Source organism: Empidonax traillii, unplaced genomic scaffold (assembly GCF_003031625.1).
Source record: "Empidonax traillii isolate 1590-97213 ecotype Southwest subspecies unplaced genomic scaffold, ASM303162v1 scaffold13:size3042203, whole genome shotgun sequence".
Taxonomy (NCBI): Eukaryota; Metazoa; Chordata; class Aves; order Passeriformes; family Tyrannidae; genus Empidonax; species Empidonax traillii.
In genome coordinates, this window is record NW_020955206.1 from 76,771 (window position 1) to 88,840 (window position 12,070).

Here is a 12,070-nt window from a genome sequence, read left to right on the forward strand (position 1 = left end):
GGGGCCGCGCCGGCCCCGCGGGGGGGGCGGGCGGTGCCGCTTTATAAAGCGGCGGGCGCGGGGCGGGGGCAGCGCCTCGGAGCGCCGTGGGACGGGGCAGAGGCACCGGGCAGCGGGGCCTGCCCAGCCCCGGCGGGGCGGAACGGCTCGGAGCGGCTCGGGCCGGTCCCCCGCCGCGGCCGCCGGACGGGATGAAGCTGCGGGTGTTTTTATGGGGGCTCTACTGGCTGGTGCTGCCGCTCGCCCTGCTCGCCGGTGAGTGCGGGGCGCGGGGAGGCCCCCCCTAAAGGTGGAGCGGGTGGCGGGGGGATCCCCCCCAAACGTGGAACTGCTGGGTCGCCCCGCACGTGGAGCGGGTGGCGAGAAGATCCCGCCGTGTGAACCGGGTGGGACTCCCCGCTGCCGGAGTCTCTCCCACGCGTGAAGCGGGTGGCGAGGGGATTTTCCCCCCCTCCCCCCCGCCGTGAACCGTGTGGCGAGGGGATGCCTCCAGTGCGTGGACGTGGCGGGTCCTGCCGCGCGTGGAGCGGGTGGCGGCGGGGGTCTCCCCACGCGTGAGCCCGGGGCTGTACTGGCTGCTGCAGCCTCTCGCCAGTGACTGCGGGGCGCAGGGGTCCCTCCCACAAGTAGCCTTGAGGGGCGCGGGAAGTTTCCCCCGTGCGTGAACCGAGAGGTGCGGGGGCCCCTCCGCGCGTGGAGCGGGCGGCAGGGGAAGTTCCCCCCGCGCATGAGCCGAGGGCGAGTGGATCCCTCCATCCATGAACCCTCCAGGGGTGGGGAGGAGCCGCCCCGGGAAGAGCCGCCAGTGACTCCGGGGGGTCGGTGGCAGGACGGCGGGGTGGTGCGGTGCACCCACGGGGAGATCATCCTAAGTGTCGCCCCGCTCGCGTGACCCAGCCCACTCGCGGGTAACGCTGCGACTTTCTCCGGGCTGGTGGGGAGGGGGTGTGTGTGCGGGTTCCCCCCACTCCGCCTCCCCCGTCGCTGGGCACCCGCTGTGGGGGAAAGTGACCCAGCTGGGGCACTGCCGTGTCACTGCGCTCACTCTGCTGCGGTTGTAAGGTGGGGGTGAGGGGTGTGCTGGGGGCCCGGGTCGGCCGATGCCGGAGGGGCAGCTGGCACCCATCCCGTCTCCGTGCCCGGGTACATCCCGGGGGGCAAGGTGCCCACCCCAGCCCCCGCCTGTCCCCAAGCTGCCACCGGCCCATTCCAAGCACGGCTTGCCTTTGATGGCAGATGTGCCACCCACCGAGGCAACCGGCTGGCCACCGGCCTGGAAAATCCCCGTGTCCCGGGACGCGGAGGACAAGAATCGGCTCTTTGAACCCCGGCCGCTCCGGAGCCGCTTCGGAGACGCTCCGTTTGCGTAGACGCAAAGGAAAAACCTCTCTATAAACAGGATTGTTCAACGGGCTCCTTGTGCCGGACACGGGCTGGGTCCGGCTGCCGCCAACACCGGGATCACACGACCTACGCCGGGGGGTCTGAAGCCTGGGAAGTTCTGGCATGGGTTTTGGGGTAGCCTTAGTATGACGCTTGGGGTAGTGTCACCTGGAGAGAAGGATGTGCCCACAGACAAGCAGCCCTGTTCCCAGCTGTGTTTTGGGCAGCAGGTCTGGGTTTTGGGGTGCTGGCTGTGACGCCGGTTGCGGGGGGGGGGGGTGAATCCTCACTGGCAGAGGAAGTCAGTGACTCTTGAAAAAGCTGCTTTTTCTTTGGTTTGCTGGGGCAGTGACTCAGAGCATCGTGCAGGATGTGAGGAGGTTAATTATAACCCAGCCCACGAACAGGGTTGGGAAGAAGGGGCTGTGCTCCCTGGACAGGGGGTGAACAGCTGGGCTGGGGCACAGGAGCTGCCGGCTGCATCCCATGGGTGCCTGGGGTGACACGTGGCCTCTGGGCGCAGCCTCTCATGGGGCCCTCGTTTCCCAATAGTGCTGATTTGGCCCCAAATTGTGGCAGGCTTGCTTGGCTCTTCACCCTGCTCTGGCACAGGACGTGCGGGGGACCCCTTGTCTCCCACAGCTGGGGATGTTGGTGGTCTTGATGTGCCCCTGGTGAGCTTTTAAATGGCTTGTTTAAATTTTGGGGCCCCACTAAGGCGGGGGTTCCCTCCTGCTCCAGCCGCTTGGGAAAATGGGGTGACTCAGCAGGGTCTGGGGGCTCTTGCACCTGCACCCACGTGAAACTGAGGCGTGGGGGGGCTTGTGGCTCATCCCACTGCACCTGGGTGGGAGCAAGAGCCCTGGCACAGGACCCGCCTGCAGCCCTTCCTTCCCTGGTAATTAGGCTCTTCCCAAACGTCCGGAGGATGTTTGTTTGCGGCTCCCGGCCAGCTCGGGGCAATTGGAGATGCAGGAGTTGGGCCCCACGGTGTGGCCACGGCAGTCCCCCTGCTTCCTACAGCTGGCACAGGCACAGACCCCTATGGTGGGGGTCCCAGCCACGCCGGGGGCTGTATCCCCACCTTGGTTCCCTCCTGCCTTGTGGGATTCTGGGGTGCTCGGAGCCATTGGGGGTGGGGTGGGGGGCACAGCCCACAGGTGGGGGGACTGGGCTCCCCCAGGCTGGGTGACAGTCCTGGCCATGCTGATCTGTGGTTCAGTGGTGCTTGGGCAGAAGCGAGGAGTGAGGGTGGAAACCCCTCCCTGGGGCTGCAGTGCTCCCAAAACTGGGGGTCCTGACGTGAGGACACAGCCCCCCCTTGCCCAGCCAGCGTGCTAGGGGGTCTCTGGGGGTCCTGGATGCCACAGGATTTGGTGCCCAGGCGGGTGCCAGTGGGTGTGTGGGCTTCAGGCAGCTGCCTCCTGCGGTCAGGTGCTTTTTATAAAACGAAGGGAAATAAAATAGAGGAGGAAAAAAAAAAACTCTATAAAAAAAAAAAAAAAGCCACCACTGTCTCCAAGAGCAATAACTGCTGCTTCCTCCTCGGGTGCAGGGGGATGGGATGGAGGCACAGGGCTGGCTCCTGCCCACCCAGGGTGCCCATCTCCCCAGGACTGGGCTGCCTCACAGCCCCACTGAGGTGGCTGACACTGTGGGAGGCCCCCCAGGGGTTCAGAGGACCCCCCTGGGTGAGGAGAGCAGGGTTTGGATGCTGCTTGGCACTGCTGTATGGCAGACACCTTCATGGCCCCATGGGGAATGTTATATTGGATCTGGGAATGTCCTTGTGCGATGGGAACGTTGGTCCTTGTATGTGCGTGAGTGTCACAGTGCTGAACCCGTGGCTCTGGGGGTCCCGAGGGCTGCAGTCATGGCACGGGGGAAAGGAGTGCTCCCTGGCACTGGGGTGGCACCTGTCACCCAAGCTGCTGCATTCCCTGTCCCATTACACGAGCTCCTGGCTGGTGCTGGGATTTCCCAGTCTGGCAGCCTTGGCACCCGCTGGCACCCAGCCCAGAGCCCTCCTGAGGCATCTCCTCTGGCATCCCTGGGGAGCAGGGCGGGGGGGGTTGGTGGGATCGGGATTAACTTTCCACAAAAACAGGATACGGCGGGTGAACCGATGGGGCTGTTCCCTCTTCCCGGAAGGAGAAGCTGGGGTTGGGAATATGCTGGTGGCTAGCTTGCTCCTTTGGGACTGATGGGATTTTGGGATGGGGAAAGGCTCTGTGGCTGGGATTCATCACCCTGCCTCTGGTTTGCAGCCAGTGTGTGGGTGAAGAGTGTGGGGTCCTGGGTGCAAAGTAACACCCTGGGGACCCTGTCAGGCTCCCTGGGCACCCCAGTTGGAACAGGTTAACTGGGAGGCAGCTTGTAACGGACTCATGTCAATGAGCAGGGCAGGGAATTAAAGAGCTCTTCTAATTAATCCCGAGTGGCAGCAGGTCCCCACAGAGCAGCGGCCGTGCTGGTGCCAAGCGCTGTGGTGGTGATGGTGCAAGGCTGGTGTGTGGGGCTCCGCCAGTGCTGGGGTGGGTCTAGGGAGCCCCCTTCCCTATCCAGTTGAGAATGGATCCATCCTGGAAGATGGCTGAGTGCAGGATAGTGCCTGGTTTGCAGGGAAGGGAACATGACAAACCCCAATCGTCTGGCACAGCCACCCTTCCCAGTGCAGTGGGAAAGACTCTGGTACCGACTCTTCCTGGCTGCCCCCACCTTGTTGATGGATCCCTGGGGTTCCCAGTGACCCCCTTCCCCTCCCACGGGGAAATTAAAGGCTGATGTGGATGAAGCCTGGCACACCTCAGCCAGCTCCCCGGCTCTGTGATTTATCCTCCTCCTGGCTCATTAACGTCATTAATATTTCACGTGCTGCCAGCGTTGCTGGTGAACTCCATGGGAGCTGATCCGGATGCTCCCAGGTTCACGAGGGGGAATTTGGGGCACCCATCCAGGATAACTGGCTTGGGATACAAGGCGTATGCTCGGTGCAGGCCCCGGTGTTGTGGGTGAGGGTGCTGCTTGCACAGGGAGGGGAACGGCGGGGGCCGCTGCACTGCACCCACACACCCGGCGCTCCTCGCGGGGACGGTGGGTGCAGGAGGGCAGGTTTGCTCTCCCCACCACACTCTCTCCACACGCCAAACTGGTTTTTCTCCCTGTGCCGGCACTTTCCTGCTGTCAGCACTGCGGGGAACCGGTTCCCTCTGACTGCAGGACGGAGCACCCACACACCGCCGGCACGGCACGCCCCGGCGCAGCCCTGTGAGTGCCAAGCCGGGCACCGTGGGTGCTCCCAGACCAGGCTGTGCCATACTGGGGGGCACAGTAACCACCTTTTTTCACTCTCTTTTTCATCCTTGATTGAAGCGGACCAGCCTGCCAGGAGCTTTCCTGGTGAAGGGCGAGCTGCTCGTGGGTGCTGGTGGCACCAAATAAGGGGGTCAGCATATGTGTGCCCCCCTTGGTGCTCAGCAATTCCTGTGGGTCTCCCCATGGAGCCCACAATCCCTGTTCTCTGTGGGACTCCCAGCCATGCCAGCAGGGCTCTGTGGTGCCCCTGGTGCTGCCAGCACCCACAATGTGTCCATGGCTGGGCTGGGGGCTCCCGGTGGGGCTGGTTCGCCCTAAAGGTGGGCACTGGGGTGAGTGGGTGCTGGGATGGGGGTGCCAGTGGCCAAGCAGGGGCTGACTGGCTCCCACAGAAGCTGGAGCAGTGTCTCGCCCCCGTGCCGGGAAGGCTCCTCTCGGCCCCGTTGGCGCGGGAAGGGGAATATTTGCTCCATGAGATCATGGTGTGCCGAAACACAGCCAGCAACCCTCAGCAGCGTGCAGGAGGTGACGCGTCCTGGGGTCACCACGGGGAGGTGGCTGGTGGGTGATGGTCCTGATGCCCGCTCCCTGTGCCCCCCACCCCTGCTCGAGGTCTGGCTTCCTGGCACTGGGGACAGATGAGACCTCACTGCAGAAACAGGGACTGGTTTTAGCTCTGCTGGGTCCTGCGTGGGACGTGCCCTGGGTGCATTCCTGGGTGCTCCCTCCCACCGCCCCTGCACCCTCTGAGGATGCCCTGGGATGCTGGGCAGCTCACAGGGGGCTGCACCGTGTCCCCCCCAGCGGTGCTGCTCTCCACCCCAGGATGTGTTGTCCCACTGAAACCTCGTAAACACAGGAAGGGCCGTGCCGGGCTGTGGTGCTGAGCACGTCCCTGGCGCCCAGCCGGCCCCCCCTCACCCCTCCAGCCCCACGGGACCAGGGCTGTCCTCTGGGCCCTCCCCAAGTGAGGTGCCAAGGGAAGCAGGTCCCTGCCCTGGCTGCTCAGAGTCGGTCCCCAGCACTGGTTCCCTGTGACTGTCCCCTCCCTGGGCTGTCTCAGAAGGATTCCCCTACCCAGAGTGGGGTTCCTCTGCTGCTGGGTGGGAGCGCAGGGATGTGTCCCTCTGCTTTGCAGGAAAGGGGGTGGAAAGATGCCCTGGGACTGCCTGGAGCAGGGGCACAGTGACATAGATAGCTCAGCCCCCACCATGACTCGCCCCCACTCCAGCCAAGCACTGATTCGGTGGGTGCCTTGTGCCTGCCCTGTGGATGCACCCAGCTCATGCTGGTGCATGTGCTGGTGTCTGTCACTGTTCGTACAGTGACCAGAACATTGTGTCCCAGCCGGGGTTGCAGCTGCCCCTCCGTGTCCCCTCTGTGCTATCCCTGTCCCCATCCCTGTTCCTTTCCCCGGCGGCAGCTCCACAGGGCGCTGGCTCGGCCCGGCTCCTCCGATGGTTTCGTGCCTCCAAACAAGCTGTAATTTGGGTCTAAAAATAAGTGAGGGGGAAGGTGCTGAGCTGGTGGCACACCCAGAGTGGGGCTGGGTGCAGGTGAAGGGCTGTACCAGGCCGGGTGGGAGGTCATGGGTGTGGGTCCCAACCTGGCCGCAGGGGTGCCTTTACACCTCAGTGTGGTTTTGTGGGAATGATGTGGAAACACAGCAGATTTTGGTCATGGATCTAGTCCCCACATATTTAGGACTTTTGGTGTCCCCCCTCTCTGCGCCACCCATGTGGGTCACCAGGAGTGATCCAGCCTGTGTCCTGCTTTTCCCATCAGCATCCCTGGGGGAACTTGACTCCCTGTCCTACCTGGCATTACCCTGGGATCACCTGGCATTTTGGGGTACCTTTCTTTTGGGTATCCCCAGGGCAGAGGGATGCAGCAGGGAGCCCTCCCCACACCACATCCTCATCCCTAACCCTGTCCCTCTGTCCCCAGCCTGCATTTTCCGCTTCAATGTCCTCTCCCTGGTGTACCTGCTCTTCCTGCTGATCTTGCCCTGGTTTCCGGGACCCAAACGGGGCTCTGCCACAGGTAAGGGGCTCATCGTGGGGTGCAAGGAGTGGGCAGCAGGGGGGCTGCCAGCTCCCCTCCAGTGGGCACCTGCCCTCCTCCCCTGTGGTTTCTCTGCGTGGAGCCTCACTCCGTTAATTATAGCCCAGTGTGGCTATTAATAGCCCTCCTGAAATGGCCAGTTTGGAGCCTTATTAACCTAAAAACCTCAGGGTTGGGCAGTGCCTGCCAGGTGGGCACACCACAAGCAGCCCCTCCGCCCAGGGGGCGTGTTGTGGTGGGTGCAGGTGGGCACTGGGTGCCCGTAGCCCCGCTGTGCCAGGCTCTAACCTGCCCCAGTGCCTGGCATGGCCACAGCTAAAAGCTTTGCCCTCTGAATATTTCATGGGCTCGCACGGCCCCGGATCCCGGTCCTGCCGAAAGCCTTCGCCTGGATTTACAGGAAAAAACAGGCGGAGGAAAAGCTGTTGGCCCGGGGCCACCCCATGGCTGGCTCACAGCTGTGGTGGGCTCACTGCCTGCCCACGGACAGGAAAATGGGCACATGGCCCAGGGGGCTGGTGGGACGGGGGCACGGCTGCAGCTGGTGGAAGGTCTGACAGGACTCAGAGTGTTGGGGACCCCCTGGAGCTCTCCAACAGGACCTTCCACCATGAAAGGGGATGCTGACTGCACCCAAATGTGGTCCCTGTACAGCAGGGCCAGGGAAGTGCCTGGTGCCAACTGGGTGCTGCGGGGATGTGGTGGGAGGATGGCCCTGGGCTTTGGCTCCCTGCAGCACTCCATGCCTCAGTTTCTCCAGTAATGCTCTCAGGGTGCCCTTGAGCTGCGTTGGGTGCATGGGGAGGTGAGCAAAGCTGTGGGGGGACCCTGTCCCTGGGGCAGACCCCTGGTATCTCTGGGCACGGTGCACACTTACCAGCTCTTCCTGAGTGTACTGGGTCCCCACTGGGGATACTGGTACCCCTGGGGCCACCTTGGGCTATGGGTGACAGGTTGCCCATGTCTTGCAGGTCATGCCGGATGCATCCTCAAATGTCTACTGGCAATCAGCAGCCTCTTCGTCCTTGCCCACTTGGTTTTCCAGATAGGCCTGTACACGATTCCCACTCTGGATCAGCTGCTGGGGCTCAACTGTGAGTGCGGGGGTGTCTGTGCCCACCCTCAGCCACCCATACCTCTGCTCCCTGTGGTGCCCTGAGGCTGGACCCTTGAGCTGGTGACACGTGGGGCCCCATCCTGCTGGGTGCTCAGGGGCTAATGAGGCTCTGCAGGGTCCCATACATGTGCCCAGCTCTGGGCACGTCCTGTGCCATGCCAGGGGGCCTGCTGGGTGCCCACTGCACTGGGCACAGACCCTGACCTGCACCACTGTGGATGTGGGGTGTTCTCCCCATGGGGTGGTTGCTCTGGGTGGGCTCAGAGCCTGCCCACACAGGGTCTCAGTGCCCCCCCTGCCCTTCTTCTTGGCAGGCAGCTCCTGGGAAGTCCTTTCTCGGCACATCGGGGTCACCAGGTAAGGGTACCCTGGCAGTGGGCAGTTGAGGGCTGGCAATGGTGGGGGTGCCACCTCCGAGCCCTCCCCTGCCCCCCTTTACACCCCCAGGCTGGATTTGAGCAATATTCCCAATGTGGTGCGTCTTGTGGCACCTGATGTTGGCATCCTGCTGATCTCAGTCATGTCCTTGTGCCTGTGCCGCCTCGTCCCTAAGACCTCCTACATCCAGAGAACGGATTTCTTGGACTTCTCTGAGCTGGTGAGAGCCAACCCCGGTGCCAGCAGGACATCCCACCAAACATATCCCACTGGCTCCCACCAGCCTCCTCGTGGCTGGTCCCTGGTCCCTGTCTCCTCCCTGGGGCACAGCAGCTGGTCCCTGACTCTTCCCCTGGGCACAGACTGGGACATGGGGGCTTGGCATGGGGACATCCCTGGTGGCTGAGGACCCAGTTCAGGGCAGGTTTGGCTACGGTGAAGGCTCGGTCATCACAGCACCTCATGTGGGCTGGGGTGACTCAGCCATGGAGGAGTGCCCATGTTTGCTCCGGTGTTGCCGTAGGGATCCCACCAAACAGCTGGGACTGGGATGGGCAGTTGTGGGGTGCTGGCACCCAGCTTGAGCTCGCTGGGGCAGGGCCGGGTGCTGTGCTGTGCCAGCCCTGCCTGGCAATGCCAGCAGGTCACAGGGATACTGTGCTCGTGGCACCCAAGCCCTCAAGGTCACCCAGGTGGACACAGCCCCAATGGCCCCCCCTCAGCACAGTGAACGCCCCTGGGTGCTCTGCCCCGTTTTGGGGTGCTCTTGCTCCTCCAGGCAACGGTGCCTGGCTCTGGCCATGCCGGGCTGTAACTGGAGCATGGATGCCTTTGCTGTGAGGCTCCGGCCAGCACAGGAGGCAGCCTGGAAAAAAGCTCAGTGCTGGGAACCCGGGTCCCAGTGCCAAGAAAAACAGCCGCCCTTTGGAGGCGCTTTTCAGGCGGCTGATGAGATAAACATGGCCAGGTGCTGGGCATTGTGCCCGCCCTCCCGGCCACCCCTGCCCTCCCTCGAGTGGGGAAAGTGAGGAACGTCCTGGGACCAGGTCCTGGAGCTCACACCACCCTTGTCTTGCAGAGGGAAGTGAATGTGGGTCATCACAGATGCGCGGCCCACGCAGCCCACACAGACCACGCAACCCAACCACTGAGGAACCAGCTGCGGGTGAAGGCTGACTGGCTGCTCTGGCAGGCCGGGAAAGGACTGGCCAGCCTGCTGCTGGCATTGGCGGGTGGGTGCAGGATGCAGGAGGCACGTGGTGAGGTGGGGTCCTCCGTGGATGTGCTGCAGGAAGGGGTGCACAGTCCAAGGCGGGATGTGTGTGCAAGTGGGAGAAGATGCTCGGTCCAGAGGGGAGAGCTTGGTCCAAAATGGGGACACTCAGTGCAAGGGGGTTGTGATGCTCGGTTTTAGGGGGAGGGATGCTTGGTCCGTGGAGGCAGGATGTTCAGTTCAAGGGGGAAAGCTTGGTCCATGGACAGAGGGATGCTTGGTCAGAGGGGGAGATACTTGGTCCAAAGACGGAGGATAGGCAGTCTGAGCAGGAAGGATTTACAATCCGAGGGAGAAAGCTCAGTCCAGGAGGGAGGAGGTGCTTGGTCCAGGATAAGTGGATGCTTGGTCCAAGGTGGGAGGATGCTCAGTCCAAGGGGGGATGGTCAGCCCAGTGGGATGCTGCTCGGTAGAAGGGGATGCTGGGCTGTGCACTGACTGCCCTCGGGGCACTGCTCCCCAGGGATCACGCTGCCCTCCGCCTCCTCCAGCGTCTACTACCTGCTCTTCTTGGGGCTGTGCCTGTGGTGGGCCTGTCACCTCCCCACCAGCCGCCAGGCCTTCAACATCGTCTTCATCCTTATTGGGATCTACAGCTCCAGCCACCTCCTCTGCCTCTATGCCTACCAGACACCCTTTGTCCAGGGGATCTTCCCACCCCCCAGCATCTGGGCACGGTGAGTCCACAGGGACGGAGCTGTGCTGTGAGTCCCTGTGCTGTCCCACTTGAGCCATGTGCTATGCCAGTGCCGGGACAGGACCCTGGCTCGCGATGGGGGGTAAGGCCACCTTCTTTGTCCCCGCAGAGTGTTCGGCTTCAAGGACATCATCCTTTACCACAACTGCTCCCAGCCCAACACCCTGGAGCTCAACACCAGCCACCCCTGGCCTGTCTATGCCAACCCTGGCATCCTACTCCTGCTCTGCTACACCGTGGCCACCCTGGTGAAGCTGCGCTTGCGGTACCCCCAAGTGAGCTGGACCCTGTACCCGTGATGCTGATAATGCCTGGCATGTCCTGCTGTGCCTGCCCCAGCCCTGGCACTGGAAGGGAGTTTGGGGGCAGTGGGGTGCCTGCATGTGGGGCGCCTTGGCAGGGGGATGGCAGCGAGGTGCCCTGAGCTGGCTCCTGACCCTTGCAGGCAGCCACGTCATGGCCAGATGTGCCGCAGAGCGTGCAGATGGAGATGGAGAACTGGCCCAGGGGCACTGATGGTGTGGCTGAGGACACCGGCAGCGTGGCTGAGGACCCGGGTGGCATTGCTGAACTCATTGGCGGCACGGCTGAGGACACCAATGGCGTTTCTGGGGACACCAGCGGCATGGCTGAGGTCACCCAGGTGGGTCTGGGGGGCTGTGCCCAAGCTGTCAGGGACTGGGTGTGTGGTGCTCTGGAGGTGCCAGAGTGGGCTCTGAGCTCTCTCTGCCCCCCAGCCCATGTTGTCCTCCGGCACTGGGAGGCCGAACGTTGGCACCGAGAACTGCACCACCCACATCATGAACACCCAACAATGTAAGCCTGACCCTGCAGCCTCCCCCTCCCCAAACCCTGCCTGCAGCTAGGGATCCCTCACAGTCCCTCTCCCCATGCCAGGCAGGAGACATACAGCGGCATGGCTGCCCCTGCACATCCTGACCTTTGTCATCATGAGACAGAGCTACATCTGTGCCCTCATCTCGATGCTGGTAATGGACTGGGAGAGGACATGGATAGAGGGAGGGGACGTGGACATGGAGGGCACCTCCTGGGCCAAGCCTCTATCCTTTCTTCCTGCAGGTGTGGAGCATCACCTACCACAGCTGGCTGACCTTTGTGCTGCTGCTGTGGTCATGTCTCATCTGGACAGTGCGGAACCGCCAGAACTTTGCCCTACTCTGCTCACCCTTCCTTCTCCTCTACGTCATCACTCTGTGCTGCCTGGACTACGTGTGGTCCATGGAGCTGGTCCCTGAACTGCCCACCCATGCTGGCTTCATGAGTCTTGATCAGCTGGGGCTGGTGCACCACAAAAATCCCTCTGTTGTCTTGGGAGCGAAGGTAAGCACGGTTCTATCCCCAATCCGTGTCCCTGCCAGCACCTGACTGTCCCTGCTCACCACCTGTCTCCACAGCTCCTGCTCGTCCTCCCCTTCTGGCCACTGCTGCGGCAGTTCATTGATGAGAAGGTGCTAAAGAAGAAGCCCTTGATCGTCAAGTTCAGGAAGATGTCCAACACGGAGGCAGGTGAGGCCTCCTGGTGTCACCCCACAGAGGGCCACCATGCCAGGCTGGGCAACCATAGGTGTGGGGGGGACATAAGTGGGCCCTACCCGGCTCCTGCAGCCCCCTCCATGTCCTGCAGATGTCACCCAGCCAGGGAATATACTGCAAAGGCTGGGGTATGCGCTGCTGAATTTGATTGCCAAGTTCTGGATCTGTGTCTGTGGCGGCATGTTCATCGTAGTGAGCTTCGTTGGCCGCCTTGTCGTCTACAAGATTGTCTACATGCTCCTCTTCCTCCTCTGCCTCATCCTCTTCCAGGTAGGGGGACTGGAGACTC

The 12,070-nt window shown here is 62.8% G+C and overlaps 1 protein-coding gene across 1 annotated transcript in view; it reads left to right on the forward strand.

Moving 5' to 3' along the window:
• Window positions 1-148: 148 nt before the first annotated feature.
• PIEZO1 (piezo type mechanosensitive ion channel component 1) overlaps window positions 149-12,070 on the forward strand; it is a 24,240-nt gene continuing 12,318 nt past the window's right edge. The window contains exons 1-14 of the mRNA XM_027890988.1: window positions 149-255; window positions 6,646-6,741; window positions 7,734-7,856; window positions 8,194-8,236; window positions 8,327-8,477; window positions 9,336-9,489; window positions 9,994-10,207; window positions 10,337-10,502; window positions 10,673-10,870; window positions 10,965-11,043; window positions 11,125-11,216; window positions 11,308-11,568; window positions 11,643-11,754; window positions 11,873-12,051. Of these exons, the coding sequence (XP_027746789.1) occupies window positions 192-255; window positions 6,646-6,741; window positions 7,734-7,856; window positions 8,194-8,236; window positions 8,327-8,477; window positions 9,336-9,489; window positions 9,994-10,207; window positions 10,337-10,502; window positions 10,673-10,870; window positions 10,965-11,043; window positions 11,125-11,216; window positions 11,308-11,568; window positions 11,643-11,754; window positions 11,873-12,051 (1,932 nt within the window). The 5' untranslated portion in view covers window positions 149-191. The remainder of the gene's footprint in view (window positions 256-6,645; window positions 6,742-7,733; window positions 7,857-8,193; window positions 8,237-8,326; window positions 8,478-9,335; window positions 9,490-9,993; window positions 10,208-10,336; window positions 10,503-10,672; window positions 10,871-10,964; window positions 11,044-11,124; window positions 11,217-11,307; window positions 11,569-11,642; window positions 11,755-11,872; window positions 12,052-12,070) is intronic.